Source organism: Ostrinia nubilalis, chromosome 10, assembly GCF_963855985.1.
Source record: "Ostrinia nubilalis chromosome 10, ilOstNubi1.1, whole genome shotgun sequence".
Lineage (NCBI taxonomy): Eukaryota > Metazoa > Arthropoda > Insecta > Lepidoptera > Crambidae > Ostrinia > Ostrinia nubilalis.
Genome location: NC_087097.1, coordinates 13661742 through 13676546, shown reverse-complemented (window position 1 = coordinate 13676546; position 14805 = coordinate 13661742). Strand labels below are relative to the sequence as shown.

Genomic DNA, 14805 nt, shown 5'->3' with positions numbered 1-14805 from the left:
TTTTGTTTTTCATGAAGCGTTCCCTGTTTTGCCGTATTTCGTCCATTGAAATGAAATTGAAATGCGACTGATGCTATTCTTCAACTCTCTCAGCGAATTTTCGTGATCCCAGTACATCACATTTTGAGAATATAAATTAAAAATCATGCTATTCTGGTCACTTTTTCAATGTTTTAATCATTAATCAAAAAACTTGATTTTTTATTAATCTGAAAAAATAAAATTGTTGTGCAAAAGTGTGCAAACTGAAACTGGTATACTTGAATACTAGAGGGTTACAGCTACAATATATATAAATTCCAGACTGGGGTCAAGTGGGGGCATACAACTTCTAGTCTTCCAAACATAAAATTTTGAGAAAAATATAAAGGTCAACATTTCGCCATACTTTTTAAAACTATGTGCATTATTATGCACCTTATTGTACAGAAAATAAAAAGTACTTACCCTTATCTTCAAAATCCATCACACAAATATTTGGTCACCATAGTAAAAAATAATGTCAGGTGTTGTCGAAAGTCGAGCAAAATTAGGAATTAAAAATTACACTATCCTCATATCCTTACTTACCATGTTAATTACTCACGACTAGGTAATTAACAAAGTAAAAAATTGTGGAATCCTTAATGTCTAAGATGTTGTTTATCGTTTTTTATAAACGATAATCAGAAAATCAACAATGACTTTTGTCCAGCTAGCTTGTTCTACACGAATCACATTGTTACTAAAATAGAGGATTTAAAAAACGATGTGGTGTTATTTGCATCATAAATACTTACTTCAATTTATAACAGAACTAAGTTTTCTTTGTGAAATGACTGGTACATTTAGACATAATTTATTTTATTAAGCAAGCTCATTCATCTTTCATTTAAAAAAATATATTTATAACTAGATGTTGGCAAACGATTTTATCCTGTACCTAATTAATAAATAAATTAATACATTTTATGTGACGATAGGCTTTTTTAGATGAACATTTTCTACTAGTAATTCTGTGGCTGACGGATTTTGATATTAAAAATTTGAATTATTTTTATTCTTGATCTCAAAAATAAACTTTCTTTTGACATTAAAAATATAGAAATATTAAAATCTGCGGTTAACAAATGGGATACAACTTTTTACATTTATTTTAAAGTTAAAAAAAAAATGTTTGGGAGAAACATCGCTTTTAAATCCCACGAATTCATTATCAAATTAGCTATAATTGGGTTAATAAATTAGAAAAAAATACCTTGCTTCTGTTCCGTGTATCCCTGAAGTCCTCTTTGGAAGCCTTCCTCCTCTTGTCCTTCAGGATCATCCGGGCTGCTGCGAACGCCATCTTGATGCTGAGAAGCGTCCTCGACTCGTATGCCACTGTTCACTTTCTACCCAACACTTCACTGGAGTCTAAAGCACGTTAGTCCCAGAACCACTTATAGGTCCAAAACACTTTAGTTCCAGAAACACTTTGAGGTCCAAAACACTTTGAGGTCCGAAACACTTTAGTCCCAAAAACACTTGAGTCCCAAAATTCAGTCCACAAACTTGACTTTAACTTTCAATTGAACCAAATCACAGATTTAAAATTTAGAATTGACTTAAAATTGCTTTTCTTTAATATTTAGAATTATTCACTAAAACTACTCCGCACTAACACTCGAGTAACACTTATTTGAATATCGCGAAGAAACTTAACAAATTATTGCCGTTTTCGTTGTTTCAATATAACAATTGATTCGAACAACAATATCACTTTAATTGAACTTGCTAATTGAACTCGCTATTTCTCTAAAATCTGCAAAAAATAAAATTGGTTTTAGAATCGTTTCGCTATTGGTTACATTGAAAATCGCAGACTGTTCAAACATTTGGAATGTTAAAAAATAACGTGAAGCTTGCAGAGGAGAATTTAATGTAAACCATACATTTGCCAGTGAAACAAATACAGTGTGAGTCACGTTAAAGTGTACATATGAAAATAGATGAAACTAGACCTATTTTTATCGACAAAAAAGAGGTCAAAAAATTTTTGAGATTTTTTTTTAATTTTTTATAGAATTTTTTTTCTTCCAATTACTTATTGTAAAGAAAACGTAATAACTTTTAAACTAAGCGGTATATCCTAATAAAACAAAAACAGTAATAATGCTAAATAACAGGCGATACTAAAAAAATACATAAAATACATAAAAAAGGCCAACAAATAATAAAAAATGATACTTTTTGATAAAAATCTGCTTTGAAATTCGTGTTTTTTTGGTTATTTGATAAATTTCTCCAAAAAATGCCCCTATAACAGGTGGCTTTTATTACTTTTTATTATTCTCTATCGTATTATCTTTGTAAAACCAAAAATCGCACGTCTCTATCCCTATCACAACATTTGCTATGATCGTTTGAACAAAGGCCTGCCACAACATTATTCTCCGCTACAGTTAGAGACAATTTTAATTTTAACTAAAATGCTTATTTTGCTTCGAAATCTTTTGTTTTTATTTGAAATCTAACTCGTCTTTATCAAAATAACAAATCTAGAGCCATTTTCAGTTTCGTTGTTAACGAAGCGTTGAATGGCGCGCCCGGAGAGGCTTAGTTCAAACGATCATTGCAAACGTTGTGATAGGGATAGAGACATGCGATTTTTGGTTTTACGAAGGTAATACGATAGAGAATAATACAAAGTAATAAAAACTACCGGTTATAGGGGCATTTTTTGGAGATATTTATCAAATAACCGAAAAAAACACGAATTTAAAAGCAGATTTTTTTCAAAAAGTGTCATTTTTTATTATTTGTAGGCCTTTTTTATGTATTTTATGTATTTTTTTAGTATTGCCTGTTATTTAGCATTATTACTGTTTTTATTTCATCAGGATATACCGCTTAGTTTAAAAGTTATTACGTTTTCTTTACAATAAGTAATTGGAAGAAAAAAAATTCTATAAAATTTTTTTAAAAAATTTAAAAAAAATTTTGACCTCTTTTTTGTCGATAAAAATAGGTCTAGTTTCATCTATTTTCATATGTACACTTTAACGTGACTCACACTGTATATTAGGGGCTGAGTGGAAATAATAAGAAAATTCGAAAGAGAACGTTACACACAAAAGCGGCAGCTTTGAAAGGAGCTTTCTAATTAGTTCACTGGCTTGTGAGCTCAATATTACGAAGTATGTACGTTCTTTATACAAGCAGTTGTTGAGAAGCTGAAGCGGTGGCGGTAGCGGGCTACGTTACAATTTCAAATGATATCTTGAGTTATAAAGAAATCAAACTACGGAAATACGTGATTCTTAATACATTACAAAGCCTGTAAGGGTCATGAGTAGTAGGTAGTACATTTTAAATTATTTATTTATTTTGTCCATTTTATTCAACATACAATTTATGGAGCTTTAACGTCATAATTTTTTCTTCTATTTTAAATTATATTTGTTATTTCTCTTTTCTGATAGGCTAAACCCTAATTTTTCTTTTGTCATTCTCTATACATACCTACATAAGTCATTTTAGGATGAATTGAAATCAATTTATTAACTTCCATTTCTTATTCTCGTGTCTTCTTGTAATAAGAACCGTATTGTATTTCTATTTTACAATAATTCCATCATCAAAAAATCCATTTATTTTATAATTTTTGACAGGCTAAAACCACTCTCTCAATTCCCATCCGCCCCGCTTATTAATGTAATTTGACCCCAATACTCTCCGGGGTTTCTCATTACGCTAAGGACCTTATTTCTTCAAATACACATTTTAATTTGGAAAATAAGGTTTTTCCCGAACCCTGTTATTATAACGGTTGAGTGTTTCTGTAACACGATTTTGAGGACGTTATTGACCAATTAAAGTATCAATTAAATAAATAATTGGAGTTAATAGTGTCGATGGTATTTAAGTAATTAGGGACTGTTATTATAATTTAAACGTAATTGGCTCAACTTTTTTTAAAAATATTGATATTTATTGTATAGCAATTACTAATATTATGCCCAACCCGTAGGATATTCATTATAATCATAATTCGGATCTAATGAGTGTCCTAATAAAAACAGTATTTATGCCCGTTTTCACCATCAGTCCCTAATTTTTAAGTGACCCCTATGGTAACACATAACAGGAATTTTGATTTCATAGGGGTCACTTAAAAATTATGAATTGATGGTGAAAACGGACATTAGCATCGCAAAAGATTTAAGATTTTTTTGTATTCACCTAAATGAAAAGTACCTCTCATGTAGGTACACCATATGTTTAGCTGATAATGATGACGAAGACATCTCTTATTTGGTTCTCGATTTGTCTCAAAAAAGTGAACTTGGAAATAGTAAAACCGCATTTGAATAATTAAGACTTAACAAACACAACAGTCATCGGTTGCATCAGTTCATCGGGTCACGGCCGGATCGATGACTCGTGTATGCTTTGGTCGATATGCCAACGCATCAAACTTGAACAAATGAACAATGTATTGGTTGCAAATGAGGGGTATAATTAATTGATTTTTTTCTGCTTTGTCATGTTCAGGTGAAGTGCTAACCCTTTGTGAACTCTATGATTCACATTAGATCTTTGATAGTTTTATCAAAATTAGTCATCCAACCATTTTCAGCTTTTTTTTGAGGTCGTCGGTCTATGGAACAGGTAAGCGTTCTATGGTATTACCTACGTTGCTTGCTTGGTGTCTATTCGAAGGCCTGATAACTCCACCTATGTGATTTGTGCTGATTTTTACAATCAGCAGTGGATTGCCATAGATAGAATAATAATGATGATGATGTAGATTATACCCTTAGACCAGGTTTCTGTATTGATATTTTTGGCTTGAACATGCTTATAAATTCTTCCTTTGGTATGTAGAAGATAATCACGCTCAAGCTGGAAACCTCAATTCAGGAATAGGGTCTTAGACACTATGCAATACCATCTACTACTACTCCCAAACTAGAAAAATGTATAGGTACTTCAGGACCATACAACTCAAAATACGTCTTCAAATTCTGGACTTGCTATGAATTGGCAAATTTAATAAACATCGCCATAATTTTACGAGCTTGGGCAAAGTAAGCACCCCTTACAAAGATAAAGCTTACCGAAGTGTCTATTATTAAAATATTAACACCTTGCCACAAAAAACGAAACATTCTTTTCATTTCATTTTCCACGGATTCCACAGGTTTTTCGTGTTTAATTATGAAGGGATAGAGTTGAAATTCCCTCGTGTTTGTTCCCTCTGGTTTGGAGTGACGTGGAGGACCTCACTCCAGTCCCTCCAAGACTTTGTTACTCTCAACAAATGTAGGGTTAGGCATGAGAGCACTCCTCGGTGACAATTGTGTGAATTATTTATAGATTTCTTTCAAAACGTTTGTATTTGATTTGTATACAGACATACTTGAGAGTTTTGAGGGGTCTGAGGGCTTTAGACTCAAAAGTTATGTACAAAATTAAGCATTTCACTCGGATAAGTCAATGCTCTTGAGTACCATCGTTAGGCGTCATAAATGATAGATTATATGAGTTTAAGTCGCTTTGTACGTAAGAATTGTTAATTTTGTCTGTGTTACTTCGATAGTGAGTGTAGTGGAAGTTAATTAAATGAAAGAGTGGACTGTATACAATTAATTGTCTATTCGGTATAAATTAACAATGATATTGAGACCGTTTAGTGCAAAGTCGTTGAAGAGAGTGCGTCAGGATCGTTCGATGTTCTCTCGCGAACCAAACATTGCTCGTTCGTTCGCCGAACGCTCGCCGCTCCCTCCGGTCACGCCGCCCGCGGGCAATGTCCGTGAGTAGACAGTCTGCGATAACAGTGATTGATTCTTATGACGATCCATGAAAAATAAAGAAAGATGTTAATGGTATTTAAATCAATACCCATTTTCAGCACTCCCAGATAACTTTCAAGGTAACAGTACCAAATGACTGGACTATTAGTCCATGCAGTTAATTTCCACTGAGCTTGACAACGTCTTAACAGTCAGACCCCAAGACTGACATCGTTGTAAATGCCAAGTAACCGCCATCATCCGTCAGGGCAACCACTTTAGTATGCTTGCAATGTCATAAGATCTAACAGTAGGCCTAATCACATACAAACATATTATTGTCTATGTTAAACGTATACGCCATTATATTTTATTAATGAGACACATAGTATTTATTCTGGAAGCTATAAGTATTATTGTAATTACTTTAATTAACACATCACACTAATATTATAAACGCGAAAGTTTGTGAGTGTGTACATTCACACGTTACTTCTTCACGTCTAAATAGCTGGAGCGATTTTAATAAAATTTGGTATGAAGTTAGCTGACACCCTGGATTACCACATAGGCTACGTTTTACCGTGGGTAACGCCGCGGGGCCCAGCTAGTTTTAAATAATGGACGCATGGATTGGTAGATCGTATCGAGTATCGAACAATATTAATTGCGTTTATGTGCTAGTTTATCTCGCTAGGAGTAAATTCTAAAGGGATGAGATATAGATTTTCGCCGTTCTCAACTAACAAGAAGGGTAAGGGATGGTCGAAAAACCCTAAAGACGGGGCCTTCAAATCTCCAAATATAAACTAAACTCGAGAGATTTTAAATTACGAGTCAAGGCAAAAGTTAAGTTTCGATATTTTTGTCACTGCACTATTTAAGTGAGTGTATGATAATAAATGTAGTCATAGCGAGTGCTCTGACCGCTAAGCAAGCATTTTTGAAGCATTGAGACCAGTATTAAGAACTCTCATGGGCACGAAAATTAGGGGTTAGGAGAGAGGGGGCTCTAACAGTTCTTGTGACTTTGAAAGTGTGTATCTAACCTTTAATTTATTTTAATCTAAAACTGTCACGTGATCTACGTATATTTATTGTACTTTTCACGCACAAGAAAGTAGTTAGTGAGTAGACAGATAGCCGCTTCTTCGTCAGCGCTTGGACTAGAGTCTTCTGTTGATTCGTGCACTGTGTAGCGTGACACTGTGAGCAGGAACTATGTTATGCAGTAACAATGCACGGATATTACAAGCCTCGTTCGCCAATTGCTCAATAACGTATGAACCTATTCTCGTGTGCGATCAATATCGATCGATATAGTTAAGCCATGCTTGTATAGTCGATTATATTAGTAGTTGTAACTGTTTGATTATACAGTAGAGAAGCTGCACACAAATTGTATAGTCCTAAATTTTTCGGCCGTTTGGTGTAGTGGTTCAGAACGGACTACTATGCCGAGAGGTCCCGGGTTCGATTCCCGGCCGGGCAGAAATTGAAATGATGAATTTTAATTTCTGTGACGGGTCTGGGTGTTACTATGTATAATATATGTATTTAAAAAAAAAAGTATATAAGTAGTATATCCGTTAATCTAGCACCCATAACACAAGCATATTAATTGCTTACTTTGGGGCTAGATGGCGCTGTGTGAGATTGTCCAAAGATATTTAAAAAAAAAAAAATTTAATCAGTTATTGAAAAACGACACTATGGCTGGGTTGCACCATCTTACTTTAACTAAACAACTGTTAATATCCATACAAAAAGCACCAGTTATCGTCAAAGTTACGGTCAAAGTTGGGTGGTGCAACCCAGCCTTAGGAATTATACATTAATGAATGTTATTTTTAATGTGTCTTTTACAATCGTAGCAGTATAGGTATATTTTCTATCAGTGTTAAAGAAATGAATATTTAACTAAACCATGCTGATTGAGACCTTGAGTATAAAAACGCGAATAAATTTAAAATATAAATAAATGTTTCAAAAATTATCAAAATGTTCCATGATAAAACAAGTCTCATGCTGTGACATAAGACTCAAGCCAAAATATTAAATTAAGGGTAGGTTAATTCGCTGATCTAAACTGATTCACTAATTTACTTCCTCATCTACCGTACCCAACTGTAACGTCAGCTGGTATTTCATCAAACCAAAGAACTATTCATGAGACCAAACTGCCCGAATACATTACTTATGCATATTCCCCGGCCGCGACTGTCAGAGGGTTACCCCAAAAATGGGGTAGCGTACCCACAATTTCATCATAGGCGAGATTCGGGCTCGAAGTTATCCAATTTCGGTACGCGGTCACCCGGCCGTCTATGCAGGCATAAGACAAATACATACAGAAACGTATCTCCCATAGAGATATAGAGAGATGCCAACTAATGCGCTGAGTTCGAAACTCAGTGTTGCATTAGAAATTGACACAAAGTAATCAAAATATGTGCTCATTATCCACTGCGGTATGAGTACTCAACGTTCGAAATCTTTAGTACTACGCAAGCAATGTATATTGTTTACATTATGACGTCTGCAGCAATGTGTTCTGTTTTTGGGCATATTGCTGCGACACCGGCCCCGCCCCCTTTTCACATCTCCCTTTAGTTTCTGTGATCTGTGGTATCTCCACTATACTTCAGCTAGATATTGATAACTGAAACCTCCACTGTCGTAAGGGAAAATAATCAGTCGTATAATTTTTTTTGTCACATTTTCCACGTTTTCCCAGCTACCAGAGCCGGTTTTCAAGATTTTGGACATAAACGCAATACAGACAATCCATAAATACTTATTTACGAAGACCCGCCTCATAACTCCCATATAGCCAGGATCTGCAGCTTGGTTGCAAAGAAAACCCAACCAAAGTAAGTTCCCTAGTGGGACTAACCCAAAAGAGAAAAAAAGTTAAAGTGTTCTCACACACTCAAAAAATATTGAAAAGAAAATAGATAATTAAGCATTAAAGAAAGCAGTATGAGAGTTAAGTTACTGTTTTCTGTTTTATTGTGTAGAGTCCGCCAACGCAGTCGGTTTGAATAAATTATTTGGCTGGATTGGCTTAACAAAATGTGGTTTTCTTGTTATAACCCTTTAGGTGATAAGATAAAGCAGGATTAACGTTAAGTGACGTTAAGAGGTACCCAGATTTACATTAAATATTATTATGGTTCGCAATTTACTCGTAAGGTACTTATTTGATTTAATTTTACCTCGCTACTGATGTACTTTGAGACACTACCGATGTATTATGTAAACAACTGTGTGTAACTATGACTGTTAATGATGGATAAATAATTAAATTGAAATTCTTCTGTAGCAGTGTGACTTGTACTTAATGTACTTATCTATATATATAAAAGAAAGTCGTGTTAGTTACACCACTTATAACTCAAGAACGGCTGAACCGATTTAGCTGAAAATTGTCAGGGAGGTAGTTTAGAGCCAGGAGAAGGACATAGGATACTTTTTATTGCCATTAAGGCGGAACAAAGTTCGCCGGGTCAGCTAGTTGTATATAATTTACAAAATCATGCCGTGATATAGCATCACATAACTTACAATGACAAAAGCATGTCACAGAGAATCTTGGCATGAAACCAACTTACAAGATATCACAGCAAAAAATTTAGAAGGAAGCTACAACTTTGTTTCTTTTACAACAAATGACACTATCAAACATCATGCTATACATATATCACTTTTGTAGAAAGACAACGTTGTTTTGCAAAACAAAACAGAAATGTATGTAAAACAAGTTACAAAGGTATCACTAGACGGTGAAATAAATTCCTTCATCGCGATAATACTAACTTTATTAGACGCTACGACGCTTATCACTGCTACGAGCTACGAAAAGGAAAACAGTTTCGTAGCTGAAAAGTTGAATAAAGGTGGAGAGACATTATTGGGCTGCCTAATTTATTTTAGTTACAATGCAGTTCAACCCGAAGCCCAGTTTCTGCATGGGCCAGATGTCCCATAACCCAAAATATCATTGGACTTAAAAGTAGATGTATTCAATATTTTTTTAAATAAAAAGTAAGTTGAATACTAAAAGATAAATTATTACGCATAATAAGTTTACTTATTGAAAAGTGTAAGTATCACTTTAGTTTACTTTGTAAGAAACTAAAAAGCATTATTTACCAAAATATGAGCAGCAATTTCGTTCAGTTGGTATGTCATAAAAATATTTCTTACTAGATTCACATCACATGCCACCGATACTCCACAATTTATTGCACATGAAATCAAACTTGAGATAAAGTATTTTATTTCAATATTTTATTTCAATTCATCCAATAACACTCTACACTTCCAAAAACAACCAAGAGAATATCCAAATACGTTCAACCTCATGATGCTCGTAACCAGCACATTCCGGAAACACATTCGCTCGTAACGACCTAATCTACAGGCACCTTAGCCATGAAAAACGCCATAAAGCAAGTCGCCTGCAAGTCTACCGCGGACAGATATAAAGGAGCCTCGAGCGATATATCCAAGATATCACCCTGGAGATCTGCCAGCCGGATATAAAGTGCATCCGAAAATATTATTGTGGAGCGAACCACGGATCAAATGCAACGTTGAATTATTTTATAACGAGCTCTAAAATGTAGAGTATTATGCCGTGCTCTCCTGCCGGTTGTATTTTATTAACATTCATTCCGCAATTTTTAGCCAAATAAAGATTTGACTTTGTTCTTCTTTTATCAGTTTTCACTAGGAATGTTTTTTTCCTTTAAGATTTTGTTTTTTTTTTCTTATTCACAGGTTGTGTCAGTGATTTTAATATTTTTTTAAGTATTGAAATGCACTTCAGTCAGTCTAATTAATTGTGTACAGTCAGCGTCAAAAATAGTGACACCCAAAGTATCCGAAAAGTTTGCAACACGTCTTTGTTACAAATGGAATAAGGTTTTGTTGGGTCTTTTTGGTCACTTTGGATACTGACTGTACATACTGTATGTAGTGCACAGTTGATCTACATTTAAAGAGAAGCTTACAACTGGGTATTTTAAAATCGATGGTGTTATCGGTCCAGCCTGTCCGAGTCGATATCTCGGTCAGTACAACGCGAAAGCAAAAAGTTTCGAGTTTCAAACAGACATAGAACAATAAAATCAGCCAGTTCACCCTTTCTCTCACTCTCTATTTAATTTATTACTTTCTCCTCTTTCCTGGTTCGTTCCTGCGATTAAATTCCGATGAGACACACTTTAGAGGATAAGTGAATTTTTTAATTCTATTATGTGCTTAGACTTTAGAGGATAAGTGAAGCCGTTAGTATAAAAGGCTATTTTACAAAGTTTATGAAAGATTCAAATGATAAGAAGTTAATACAATTGCCCATCAGAGTAGTCATTGGGTTAGCTAGCTTTCTGACCTTGGAAATTTAAATAAGTAACAGTAAGTTTGTGGTTAACACGAGACACATCAATAAATAATAAATGTAAGTGGTAGTGTAGATTAGTATTAGTAGATAAATCGTTTTATAATAATTAACCTCACTAATAATAAATGTAGTGGAGACACACAGACAGTGTGAATAATTTAAAAGATTGAGTGAAACAATAAACGATGGAAACTTTACATTCACACTGTTCCAAAATTGTGTTCCGAAGTAGAGTCGACAGCACATGAAGCAAGATCTTATAATATATGGTTTTAATAGGTATCATTTTGCAATAAATTTATTAGATAGTGTAATTTATTACTAACTACATCACGCTTAGCCTTACAAATAGCAAATCAAAGTACTTTATAATCTCACTTATGTGTTTGTTTCTGCTACTCCTGTGTTTTTTACTCATATAAACTTTTTGCTTATTGTGTGTCAATGTATTTTGCAAATAAACCTTAAGTCTATCATCTATCTATCTATTATAATAATAACGAAAGTCAGTCTCACAGTTTCACAGTTTTTTCATGTGAATGGGCTGACTGCTGTGTTTGAGCTACGTCACCAGCGCGTGAGATGGTATCGCACATCGAATCTTTGCCTCTGACACAAGCGAATTGGAAAAACTCGGCTGAATTGAGAATGCAATTTCTAGTTAAAGTAGTTAAAGGGAACTTTTATAAACGAACTCTATCACTGGACAGCTTTTTATAGGATAAACTTGATTATAAAGTTATTTTTACAGTAAATTTCTATAAGTTAAATATCACATAATTATCTATGTATGTAAAATGATACTAGGTAGGTAAAACAGTGTGTGTATTGTGATTGTGGTGAATAATTTTATGAAAACCTGAAAAACCTAACTACATCAAAAGTTGCACGTTAACTAGAGCATTTAGACTGATATTTTTAAAAAATGAAATTCAATTGATACCAAGATTTGAAGACTTGGCACATAAAATTGAATGGCGACCATCCACTAGTTTTCATACGAGTAAACAATACTTTTTTTTCTAAATTCTGTTTTAAATAGTCCTCTAAAAATATGAACGCAGGTAAAAAGACAATAAAAAGTAAGCGCCGATTGAAAAAGACAAACACAAAAGTGTTTGCATCTTATCTGAGGCCCAAAGCATAAATAACAAATTGCTTACTGGAAATGGGAATAGAACTATATTTCAAAGGCTGACAACTCATTTGGGAGCTGGATCGCTGGGTAAGCTCAGGAAGGCGGGTATTTTGGAAGCGCTCTTATTGCTGTCGAGCGATTTTAATCTTTGTATTTTATGACTTTAAATTCAATTTCCTCCTTGAAAGCTGACATGTAATTCAATCACAATAAGAAAATTAAGTTATTTTGGCTATTTTTACTTGATGAGAGAGCCCTCATTCTCATACAAGGAGCATTATAGTATCTGTTTGAACCATTAACGATGGTTACAATTAAGGCTACACTGCCTATATGGCTCTATTTAGATAGCCAAAGCACGGAATCATATTTTTTGGACAGTCAAACTTGCAATATTATAACCAAACTAGGAACTAATACAAAAATTCGAGAGACTCCATTTTTATTCACTGGACCACATAATTATTATACAGGGTAGCATTTTGTAATTCCACCTGGAGGGAAAGTACTCATAATACTGTAGATATAAAATTTTATTTGCTTAATTTTACTTATTTAAAAATACAGGGTGTTATTTTTAACAGATTTTAGTTGGATCACTTCTCGGGTGTGGCAAGCAAATTTTCGGAAATCTTTGAATGCAGTTCTCTTTCTTTTCAAAAATAAAGGAATGTTTTCTTTGAGTAAAATTTTCTATCTACAGTATTAAGAGTACTTTCTCTTCAGGTGGCATTACAAAATTCCACCCTGTATATTTCATGGCAGTTAAAATAATACTACAAGCCGTTAAATCAAAAGTTACGGGTTATTCTAACAAGCTCCCCGATATTTCGCTTCTAACGAAACCAAACTAGCTTTGACGTTAGAAATTGTTGGTGAATTTCTAGTGGATGCAGTTCGGCCAATTTGCAGGCGTCGGGAGCACCTGTAACACCAAATGCCGATACCACTAAGCCAAATACTTCGAAGGCTTTAGAATCGGATTCAATGCAATTTAGCACCTTGTGAACTAGAGAGGAATACTAATAAGAAGATATGGATATATTAAAAGCGTGTATTGTTTGTGTAGATTGCACATTACTGAAACGCTGAGTGCGACCTTAGCACTCAGCGTTTCAGTATACTCTTTTATAATGCGAACAACTAGGGACTGACATTCACTGCCTGATGCTCTTTTCCGAACACTATAATCCGGGCCTCATCAAGGTGAGAGTGCATCTCACTTCATCAGGTGTGATTACACAGTCAAATACCTTCTTTGTTCTGCATCAAAAAATTAATGGATTTACTTTTGCCACTGTAAAAATTTATAAAAAAATTATCGATCGATTCCAGAATACACCCGCATCCAATGCCAATTACGGGAATGGCCCGGTTTTGCGTACACCCGTTTTTACCCGGAAACAGACCGTTTTGTTGTCGTTTGTAAAGGGCGACCTTTTTGTCCGATTTTTGAGCGAATTGTATCCGTAGTAAATACGCAATTGTCGTATACTTCCAGGATTAGAGACTTAAAGTTTTAATGACTGTCCTTGAGTAGCTGGAAGGGTGTAAAGAACCCTCGTCAAAGGGATGTGTTTGTTTTTGGGTTTTGTGCGGATTGATGTGAATGTATTTTTAAAGTTAACGTGACATCTTTTTTAGGGTCTCTCGATAGAATACGAGTAAAAGTGTGTCCCTTAAATCTTGACGATGGTACGAAACCCTTAGAAACAATCGCCATCGGTTTTCTGTCTTACCAAAAATGTGTTTATGTAAATTGTTACCAAGACGAGCCATATGGCTCACACTGAGAATTTAAGTTATCAGATCTCATGTAGAGCCAAGCTTCTAACTCCACACTCCCTTATTCTTCTCTCCTTGACTTAGTCAAATATTATGTAGCATGTGAAGAAAATAACTTAAGTCACGTAAACAAAATGCGCCCCCAACGTTAGAGGTCTGCATCTCGCTCACTTTCAATAGAACAAAATGAGATAGTGATAGCAATCACAACCTTGGCAAGACACAATTTTTATTCTTTACCTAGAATCATAAAAAACTTAAAAGTCTTCCTTCCAGATCACTTTAATATCCAGAGACGATTCCAAGAACTTGTGGACTGTATTTCCTAATAGAAATCGTATTACTATGTCATTAAGGCTCACAAATACCTGGTAGAGTTTAGGTCTTGCACTCTGCCCACATAGTTATCAACTAGGGGAAGTTATGAGTGCTTCGTTAGAGTAGCAGTCCACGACTGTACGAACGACGGCACATAGAGTTACAAAATTGGGACATCTTGTGGAGTTGCCATAAGCACGATTTTGTAACAAATAAATTGTATGCAGGTTTACTGTAGATATTATCTGATAGTTTCTTGTTTGAGCATTTAGGCTGGGTTGTACCATCATAATTATCTTTGACAAACGTCAAAAATCTGTCAAACTCCATACAAAAAGCACCGGTTATCGTCATAGTTACCGTTAAAGTTAGGTGGTGCAACTCAGCCTTAATGTTGT

General features: G+C 34.5%; 1 protein-coding gene across 1 annotated transcript in view; it reads right to left on the bottom strand.

The window, feature by feature from the left end:
* Nucleotides 1–1430, bottom strand: part of LOC135075342 (calmodulin-A-like) — an 80888-nt gene extending 79458 nt beyond the window's left edge. The window contains exon 1 of the mRNA XM_063969777.1: nucleotides 1238–1430. Within this exon, the coding sequence (XP_063825847.1) occupies nucleotides 1238–1327 (90 nt within the window). The 5' untranslated portion in view covers nucleotides 1328–1430. The remainder of the gene's footprint in view (nucleotides 1–1237) is intronic.
* Nucleotides 1431–14805: the final 13375 nt, after the last annotated feature.